The 9,788-nt window shown below is 47.7% G+C and overlaps 1 protein-coding gene across 1 annotated transcript; it reads left to right on the top strand.

Moving 5' to 3' along the window:
* The first annotated feature begins 1,949 nt into the window (after positions 1-1,949).
* LOC124697127 (protein SOSEKI 3-like) lies at positions 1,950-5,479 on the top strand. The gene is made up of 6 exons (XM_047229760.1): positions 1,950-2,109; positions 2,216-2,285; positions 2,376-2,491; positions 2,590-3,526; positions 4,789-5,114; positions 5,226-5,479. Exons 1-5 carry the CDS (start codon positions 1,950-1,952, stop codon positions 5,084-5,086), a joined length of 1,581 nt encoding a protein of 526 aa, XP_047085716.1. The 3' UTR covers positions 5,087-5,114; positions 5,226-5,479.
* The last annotated feature ends 4,309 nt before the right edge of the window (positions 5,480-9,788 follow it).

Here is a 9,788-nt window from a genome sequence, read left to right as displayed (position 1 = left end):
AGAGACCGAGACCCGTCGCTCGATTCAGAGGGAATACGGAGGTCCGGGGCTCTGAATTGGGCCACGGCATAAGTTTCCCCTCGCGGGCCTGAGCTTAGAATTGGGCAGCAATTCCACACACCAATATCTAGCACATCCAAAGAGTAGAATTGGACCCTCAATCCTAGATTTCCCAATTCAGAGTCCAATTCATTGCAACCAAACACAACACTAGTGATTTAGACTTGATGTGATATGTGTTGATATTTTCCATTGGTAAGTTTATACTTCAAAATCAAGTTGTCAAAATTACCTAGCGCCGCCAGAGTCTACTCCAAAGTCCTGGTAGCATTTCGCGGTCTTGAATTATACAAACCATGAGTCTAGTGTTTTCTTCTAGTAAACAAAACATACACTTAAATTTCATGCCAAACGAAACATAAATGATATACACACTTCGTTCATAAAATAATGTTAGAGATTTATCTAAAATAATCTCGGTGTACTACCTAGCTAGAGCGGCCCGCAGCACCGCCTCGATCCTGCTAATCACCGCCTCCACCCTGCGTTGCCTCCCCGACGCGACGCATTAAATGCTCGCCACCCACTCCACCAAAAGCGCGCCTCGCCTCGTACCCCTCCCTTCCTCACCCGCCACAACTGCTCGCCGTTACCTTCACCAGCTCAACTGTACATCCCTCACTCCGCCGTTCTTCCCCTCCGCCTCCACCGCCCGGCCGTGCCGTTTGACCTCGCGCTCGTCTCGTCCCTCTCCACCCTCTGCCCTGCCCTGCCCTGACACGCACTGCACTGCACTGCGACCTGCCTCCGAGGACGGCGACCTCCACCTCGCCCCACGGCCAGAGTTACTCACCTGTCCCGCGGAAAAGGTTCTCCCTGCCCTGCCCTCGCCCATCCCCTGCTCGATAAAACTTCGCAATGCGGCACCTCCATGCCCGCCATCACGCTCCTCCGATTTAACTCCCCTCCCCCCATTCCATTCCTCCTTGGGCATTTTCTCCGGAGATTCCATCTTGCTGTGCAGGCCGGAGCCGCAGCTAGCCTTTGCCGCTCTCGTGCTCCTCCACCCTGGCCCCTGCTTCCGTCCCGCCAGGAACTTTTCCGGTGGCTTGGAGCCATCTGCCTGTCCCATCCCCCTGCTCCCTGTCCGCCCGCCCCACGCCCTATCATCCATCCCACCCTCGCTGCCTGTCGAAAAGTTTCAATCTTGGAGGTACCCTCTTATTGTTATCTCCCTCTCTCTCACCCCTCCTTTGGCCCTTCCTGCGCCAGAGCGTGGTGGCCGTAATAACAAAAGGCTTCTCGTGCTGTTTGCAGTTCCTGGAGCCACGCCTGCTGTCAGCCCTCCCTCCCTCTTCACTCCAGTCCCCTCTCGTGTGGCCGACTGACAGGGAGTGAGCGAGCTGCGAGCGAGCAGACGGGCTTGAATTTCGGCCGGAGCCTCGCTCTCAGCCTCTCTACCAGGTACTCCTACCGCCTACCTAGCGAATTCAATTTCTTGCCATATAATCATCGTCTCTCTGCTCTCGTCTGATTACCCAGAAAATGCAGGTTCTGGAGGCGCACGCCGGCCCGGTGATTTCTCCAAAGCTTCGGTCTCGGAGAGGTAACCCTGCCTCCGCTGCTCGCGTAGCCGTGTACTCTCCTCCGTTCCTTTTTTTTACTCGCTGGGAACTTACCAGATTTTGGAGCCACCCGGCCAGCCAATTCTGGCCTTGATCTTGTATTTTGTGCCACCTGAGGCTGATGGAACAGCACACTAAAGTCCCGCTTCCCGTGGATGGACGCATGCTCTCCCACTAGTCTTCTTCTACGCTCCGCTCCTTCTCCTACCTCTCTGCTTTCCAGTGGAATTGACGCCGGCTCGGCCATCTTGCAGGCGCCGTACGTTTCAGCGGCATTCTGTGAGCTGCCGTTGTCGAGGGTGAGAAGTTTCGGTGGGGACAAGAATGGAGAGCCGAGGGAGGCGGCCGCGGAGCCCGGAGCGGCAGAGGCCGACGGCGAGGAAGGTGCCCGTGGTCTACTACCTCACGCGGAGCCGCCACCTCGAGCACCCGCACTTCGTCGAGGTGCCGGCGTCCTCCTCCACGGAGGGACTCTACCTCAGAGGTCAGTCAGTGGTTTCCAACCGACAGAAACGCCAGCGCCTCAGTGTATAGTTTAATCTGCTTGAACGCTTGTTTATTGGTCACTGATTGATTGCTTTGGTGCGCAGATGTGATCAACCACCTCAACACGGTGCGCGGCAAGGGCATGGCCGCCATGTACTCGTGGTCTTGCAAGAGGTAAACCAAGATGTCCTCTGTTTTCGTCTGTAGCAAATTTTAGTTCTCTGAATTTTGGTGAGCCTGACAAGAACATACACACGTTTTCAGGAGCTACAAGAACGGGTTCGTGTGGCACGACCTCGCTGAGGATGACCTCGTCCTCCCGGCCACTGACGGAGAGTATGTGCTCAAGGGCTCCGAGCTCCTGGACCAACCTTCTTCAGGTAAACAATTTTCCCCCATTTGTCTTTCTGAACATGGACTGGGAGCTTCAGTGCTAATCAGTACCGTGGTGTCATATTTTGCATGTTTAAATATGTAGGTCAATTTTACCATGGCAGTAATGGTAACCAGAAGCAGCAGAGCAGGCTGAAAGAGGGTACAAGGTTGCCACTGTCAAGGGAGGCTTCATTTTCCTCCTCCCCTCCTAGTGTGACAGTTAGAGAAGCCAAGCCACAGCGTGCGCCTTCAGTGCCCTCCCCGGACGAGGAAGGTTCCCCCTCGCCATGCCGGGGTAACTCCTCGGAGACCATGTCACCTGAGTCTGAGCCCCAGAGGACTGTCATGTCAAGGGCTAGCCCGGTCAATCCAGCAGAATTCAGGGTTTACAAGCCCACCGGCTCGATGGATGCCGCAACTCAAACCGATGACCTTGGGAGAAGATCAGCCCGGAAGTTACCTGAGATGCATAAGAAGAGCCTGAGCACTGATCACGACTCGGTGGTTCGTGAAGTTACCGAGTACCGGAACCAGAGCTATCCGCGCCGATCAGCAGAGCTCCAGGGGATTTCCAGGGATGTCATGTCCCAGTGTCCTACTCCACTGAGCATAGCTTCCACCCATGGCAAGTCCGAGAGTCTAGAGTCGTTGATACGAGCTGACAACGCTGCGACAAATAGCTTCAGAATTCCTGAAGAGGATGACATTGTTGTGCCGACCTGCCCGAAGCTGAGGCCAGCGAATGTACTGATGCAGCTCATCACTTGTGGTTCACTTTCAGTGAAAGATCATGACAATATTGGACTTGTGGGGGCTTACAAGCCAAGGTTCCCGAACCTGAAGTTCCCCTCGCCGTTAATTTCTCGCTCCATGATGATGGGTGAGCTTGATTACCTATCAGAGAATCCCAGATTCATAGGGACGCGGTTTGAAGATAAGGAGTATTTTAGCGGGAGCATTATTGAGACTAAGACGCAGAGAGACGTTCCCGCTGAGAAGCACTCAGTCCTTAAGCGGTCTTCTTCCTACAACGCAGAAAGGTATAGTTCAGTGCTTGACTGACAAATCGGAATTTTACCTTTTGCGGCTAAATAATAGGGAGTATTTTGTGTTACGAGCTATGGCGCTGTTCACTTATCAGTGTAAATTTCCAGCTAATTCTGCAACGTTTTCTTGTCTCGAAGCGTAGGACGCATTTTGTCATTGTGCTCTTTAGCATGTCAGCTTAGGATTTATTAATTGGATGGTGCATTTTATAAAATCATTCGTATTTAGTAGTAGTGAAATGTTAGCTCAGGAATCAAGCTAAAATTTTGCACTAGTTCATTGAAGAGCATTACCGTTGCACATAATCTAGTATCCATAGAAAGGGGTTGGGCCTAGGCTCAGGCAATTTAGAGATTGAAAGGAACCACGTACCATATAGATTTTATGATTGCATGGACCATTGCTTTCCATCATTTAGTGATGTCCATACTCTAGAGGAGGCCATTTGCAGTTAGCTTTGTTCCAACGACACTGCACGTTATGTCCTATGTTGCCATCAAGCAGCTGGCGCCTGGCATACGCGTAGCAAACAAAATAACAAAGTACAGGGAATCTACTGAAGAAAGCTGAGGTCAGGACATTGCAAAATTAGTAAACAGGCATATAAGAGAGAGTGGAAATGTTACTTGTCCCATTTCACGTTAGTAGTTTTGTTTTGACAGTGCCATACATTTATACTTCCACAAAGTTTGTTAAAAGATAAAGAACATATGTAGATTTTTGCAACCAGGAGTTACTGAAAGCCTGAGGATTTTGGCCCCAAAAAGAGCAGCCGCAGCCCTGCTGCTACTCTTTTTTGTCATTACTCCAATTCTACAGTTTTAATCTTGTGCTGGTAGCTTCACTTCTTCATGGCCACAACACGAGCTACTTGTCAGATGTATAGGACTACACTACATGGTTAGCTGGCAAGATTCTTCAGTGCTCAACTGAAAACTTAGCAGATATCCTGTTGCTTCATACTGCTGAACACATGAACAGTTTGTTGCCATCCTAGAGAGTTGTCACTGTAATAGAGGGACCAATCTGTGGCTGCTACTGCAAATGCAGTTCATGTGTAGATCCCGATCCTGACTGGGCCATGTTTTTTGTTTCACCCTGTTAAAATCCAAAAGTGTATATATCGTACGTCTGAATTGAACAGGAAATTCGGCCATTGACTCAATAGTTATGCTTTACCTGTTGCATGCTGTTCAGCAGTATGAGTTTTCAGTTTCCTGCTTCACTATATTGTTAACCATGGACAAACCTGCAGGGGCAGTGACACCCTCTGTGACTGCGCAAGACCTGATGAAGAAGATACTGTATCGCGCTCAAGGTGCCTACCGCTGACGCCGATACTGTCGTCGTTCCTGCACCCGAAGAACGAGGTGCAGAATTCCCCGATCTCAGACTGCCGGAGGAGCTCCTCGGCCGGGCCAGACTCCAGCTTGGCCTCTGGGGACGGCGGAAGCAAGAGGTTCACCGACGCCTCGGTTGCGCCGGCGACAGCGAGGATAGACTCCTTCAGGAAGGAGAATAAGGAGAAGCTCGTCAAGATTGAAGAAAGTTAAGTGCTCCAACCTTTTGCCAGTAGACTGGGTATGCACTCGATGCTTTATTTTTCCCTCGCTACAAATTATTACGAGAATCCAACGCAATGGGATGATCGGATCTAGGTATTGAGGCTTTCGCTCTGAATCATACTTGCAGGCTGTCGTCAGGAGCTCGCGTCGTGATCCAGTGCACCGTGCCTTGTGATGACAGTGACGAAGGTTAAATTCTGAAGATTTACTTGCAGTTGCCGGCTTGCAGCTAATATACCTGGTCGCGTGGTGTAGGGTTTCTCTTTAGACAAGTTGCCGAAGAAAGGAGAAGTGCATTGTTGTATTAGGCGTGCAATCTGTTCAGTGTAATTTATTTATTTTCCTTTCTTTCATGTCTTTGAATTTTTGTTTTTATCACAGGCTGCAAGTGCCCAGTAAAAGAGGCTTTTGCTTCAGTATCCCACCATTTTCAAACTTTAGCCCTGTAGATGCCTAGGATCTTCTGGTATTTCTTTGTCAGGGCATCTCCAATGGAACGATGCAGCCGGCGGAACGACCATTTTGGACCGCCCGGTCGAAATATGCGTCTGCAGCAAGGCCCATCAGCGTGACGCATAGTGATCGAGTTGTCCGCTAAGACGCAAACATGGTCCAAATTTGCGCCGCGTTTGCATATGTGCGGTCGCGCCTAGTGACCTAGTATTTCAACTTGGCCCCGCACATCAGGGACATCAAAATCGATCGCGCGGATTTGCTTCCTCCTCCCATTCCTTGCAGCCGTTGGCGACGCAGCCACCCCACCCCACCTCGTCGCATTGTTGTGTAGTACTCGACGTCTGCTTGGCCCTCGCCATGCCGGAGTACAGGATCAGAGCCGGGGTAGAATCTCCAGCCCCTTGACCTCATCTGTCATGTTTTTGGTGGGCACCTCCCTGGTGGCTGCGCCAACCGGCCTCGCCACGCAGGATCTGTTAAGTCAATTGCGCAGGTAGATTCCCGAATTCATTTTTTGGTGCCATTGTAGGCCACCGTTGATCCGCAGTTGTTACCCACGCAGATGGACATGTGGGTTCGAGAAGTTCCGCAGTGAGGTCATTGACTCCTCTTCCGACGACGAGTCCGACAAGACGATGTAGGCCATGGCTGTTGTGGCCTCCATCCTCCACAAGCACAATACTAGCGAGATGCCGGTGTACCGGGGATCTGTGAAGTGCCGCTCAAGAAACCTGCTGCGCGACAGAGTCTCTGGGCACATCCGACTCTACGAGGACTATTTCAACCGCACCAATCAGGTGTTCCCGGAAAAATGTTCCGGCGGTGGTACCAGATGTCAAGGACCTGTTCATGGTCATTCTATGGGGCGTCAGAGACTACGACCCGACTTCCAATGCAGGCCGATGCCACATGTGCGCTAGGCTTCACCTCCTACCAAAAATGTTCCATAGCTATTCGCATGCTATGTACGGAATGGCTACTGATATCTTCGATGAGTACATGTGAATGGGTGAGAGCACCTACCTTGAATCCATGTACCGGTTTTATCGAGCCGTGATTGCTGGTTCGAAGAATATTACTTGAGGGAGCCAACTGTTGAGGAGACAAGACTACTGTTGTGCATCAATGAGTCTAGTGGGTTCCGAAGCATGATTGGCAACAAAGATTTCATACACTGGGAGTGGAAGAACTGTCCATTTCGATGGTAGGGTCAGTTTAGCGGCCATTCTCGGCCATTCTGAGGGATGCACAATCATTCTTGAGGTAGTGATATCGTAAGATTTATGGATTTGGCATTCATTATTTGGCGTGGCCGATTCCAACAATTACATCAATGTGTTGCACCGCTCTCCTGTTTTCAACCGGCTTATGCAAGGCAAGCTCCTCAAGTGAGCTACGAGATCAATGGAAATGAATCTGATAAGCCATATTATCTTGTTGATGGCATCTATCCTGACTAGACCACACTGGTGAAATGTCTGTAATCCCAATACGGAAAAAGGAGAGGTTTGCCAAGATGCAAGAAGCTACCAGGAAATCTTTGGAGCGGGGATTTGGTGTGCTCCAAGCTCGGTAGGCAGTTGTTCGTCACCCAGCTAGAACATGGTCGATGAAGACTATGCATGATCTGATGACCTATTGCGTGATCTTGCACAATATGATCGTTGAGGATGCGTGTCCTTATGGCCGCAATGAGCACATATGGAATTTCCAGGGTGAGTTGGTGCGCCAAACCCTGGGGCATCAAGCTGGCAGCAATATCGGCATACGAATGTTGCAGCCACTGACAAAAATATGTCCAAATGCCTACAAAAGAATTTGATTGAGCATCAATGGGCATTGACTAGCCATGAAGACATCGAATAGTTATCAATATCACTTTATTGAGTAGTCAACAAATATTTGGATGTAATAAATAATTACTTTGAACATGTTCTTTTGGTGTTTGAACGTTATTTAGTTGCTATATTGAATTTTCGTGTCCGCGGGCCAAATGCGTTGGGCCACAGGGCGCACCCCCCAGGCGCAAATGAACGCACGGTAAAAAATGACAAATTTCGTTCCCGTGGACCTACACAAACGGACGCGCGTGACCACTTTGGGCATCCGATTTGCGTCACCTTGTTGGAGGTGCCCTGAGCTAACTTATCCCCTCAACTTTAGTTGTTGGGAGGTTAAGGGTGGTGGGGGTGGGACACTGGAGCACACCTCATTAAAAGGTGTATAGTTTATAAGGCACTCTCACTTAGTTTACGGGAAAGTATGGCCACTAATTCCGTCAACCAAATATGGATTATAAGTCATACAAATTATGTCATCTCATATTTTGTTGACTAGGTTAATGGTCAAAGTTTTCCTTGCCGTAGGAGTATGACTTATGGTTTGTTTATGCTTTGAAAAATACATGCTCATCAGAGAGAGAGAGCGAGAGAGAGAGAGAGGGAGAGAGGGAGAGAGAGAGAGAGTAGCAAAAACACACCGACCAGAGAAATCAGAGAATATTTCATGCACATTGTAAGTAGGTTGGAAAATGAAGCTAGTGACATTATGATGTTATAAATATTTCTCATTATTTCTATGAAGTTGGTTAAACTCAATAAAGATTGACTTGGAAAGAACTAAAGGAACACACTTATTCCTGAACAGAGCGAGTACACAGCATGTACGTGTTGCCATTTGATGGTTACCTCTGAAATATACTTCACCATAAAAGAACATATATACAATTATTGTTTAGGATTCGAGGACAAACCATTATGGACACCACTAGAACTTTCTAGTTAGACAAACCTAGGATATACAATATCTACTCCATAATTTTCGTCCTACTTACACCTATGATACATCACAATACATTTAAAAACCTTCATGAAGATTTTTGTTAGAAAGTACCTTTTAGAGTTTTCTATGCAAGGATTCATCTGTGTTCCACAAATTAATGACATACGGTCTCTCATTTCTAGTTTTATAACCTATGTGACTCGATTTGGTGAATGATTCATCTAAGATCCGATATATAAAAATAGAACCAACCCACAGAACATTTCATACAAACGAGTATTTCAAGTATATATGAAATAGAGGCATTGTGGTGGTATAATAGATGATATATTATTATAATTCGTAACAAAATTTTATGCTGTTAATTTTGTTAAGTGTAACTAAGGACGGTACGAAAACGGAACGTGCCTATGAAGCAGGACAGAAACGGAACATGCCTATGAAACTGAAATGGTAACCAGAAGTGTCAATGAAAATAATCCATCCCTTCTATGCTTGAACCGCGGTGCTCATGGCCTCCGTTCCTGATGCTGTTAGTTGCGGCTAACAAATCCCGTAGGCATACATCATAGTATTTTGGCTTGCTGGGGCGGATCTGGTCCCGAGCAGCCTAGGCTACAGCCCGGGTCTTGGCCCACCTAGTGTTGGTATTTCTCTTGTAATTTTCCAAAAAAAAATGAATAGCTCTTGTCTTTGGGCCAGGATGACCCGGGCTAGAAATAAGAAAGCCCAAAAAAAAGGTCAGGAACTGCGCACTATTGCTTCCAGGAAGTACTAGTCTGTTTAAAAAAGAAGAAGAACTGATTGCATGTTCGTGTTCCGCTCATATCGCCCCTGATACCGCCGGTTACCTCCTCGTCTTCTTGATCAAGCGCATGCCCGTCTCGCTTCATCGCGCCGCCCATGAATGGAGCCGCCGACCAGGATTGGCGGTTGGCACCGGCGCGCCGACAATGTGACAATCAAATAGTGTAAGGAATAAAGAGTTACTCTCATTAGAAGGTCGGATTGGGTTACTAATCTATTCTTCCTCCTTTTGTTCATCACTCTCCTCCTCTTTTTCATCTAATAAGTTTTCAGGTTCAGCAGTTTATTCTTTCAAAGGATCCTGCAAATTGTGAATACATTCTTGTGCACTACTGAGTCTCTCTTTATAATCAATGATATAACAATTATTGATGAAATTTTCTATGGAATAATAAAGGATAGAAGCGACCATATCTTTAATGTCTTTACAAGCAACACAGGTTTCATAATTTTTAGACATGAAGGATTCTATTTCAGAAGCTCCCATAAATAAGACAAATTGTTCTAGTTCTTCAAACCCAAGATTAATATAGTTATTACAATGATAGTTTATAATTAAAACTTCTTACTAAAGCCACATTGGATTTTAAGATGTTTAGTATCCTGTTCAGAGCAACAATTTATATCATGATGTTTAAGTTAAATT

The sequence above is a fragment of the Lolium rigidum genome, chromosome 3, assembly GCF_022539505.1.
Source record: "Lolium rigidum isolate FL_2022 chromosome 3, APGP_CSIRO_Lrig_0.1, whole genome shotgun sequence".
Classification (NCBI taxonomy): Eukaryota; Viridiplantae; Streptophyta; class Magnoliopsida; order Poales; family Poaceae; genus Lolium; species Lolium rigidum.
The sequence above is the reverse complement of the archived record's forward strand: the minus strand, read 5'-3'. Positions and strand labels throughout refer to the sequence as shown.

Excerpts from the sequence above, each read along its gene's own strand:
- LOC124697127 (XM_047229760.1), top strand. The coding sequence starts at position 1,950 with ATGGAGAGCCGAGGGAGGCGGCCGCGGAGCCCGGAGCGGCAGAGGCCG. Across the intron at positions 2,286-2,375 it reads TACTCGTGGTCTTGCAAGAG|GAGCTACAAGAACGGGTTCG; the intron begins GTAAACCAAGAT and ends ACACGTTTTCAG. Across the intron at positions 2,492-2,589 it reads CCTGGACCAACCTTCTTCAG|GTCAATTTTACCATGGCAGT; the intron begins GTAAACAATTTT and ends TTAAATATGTAG.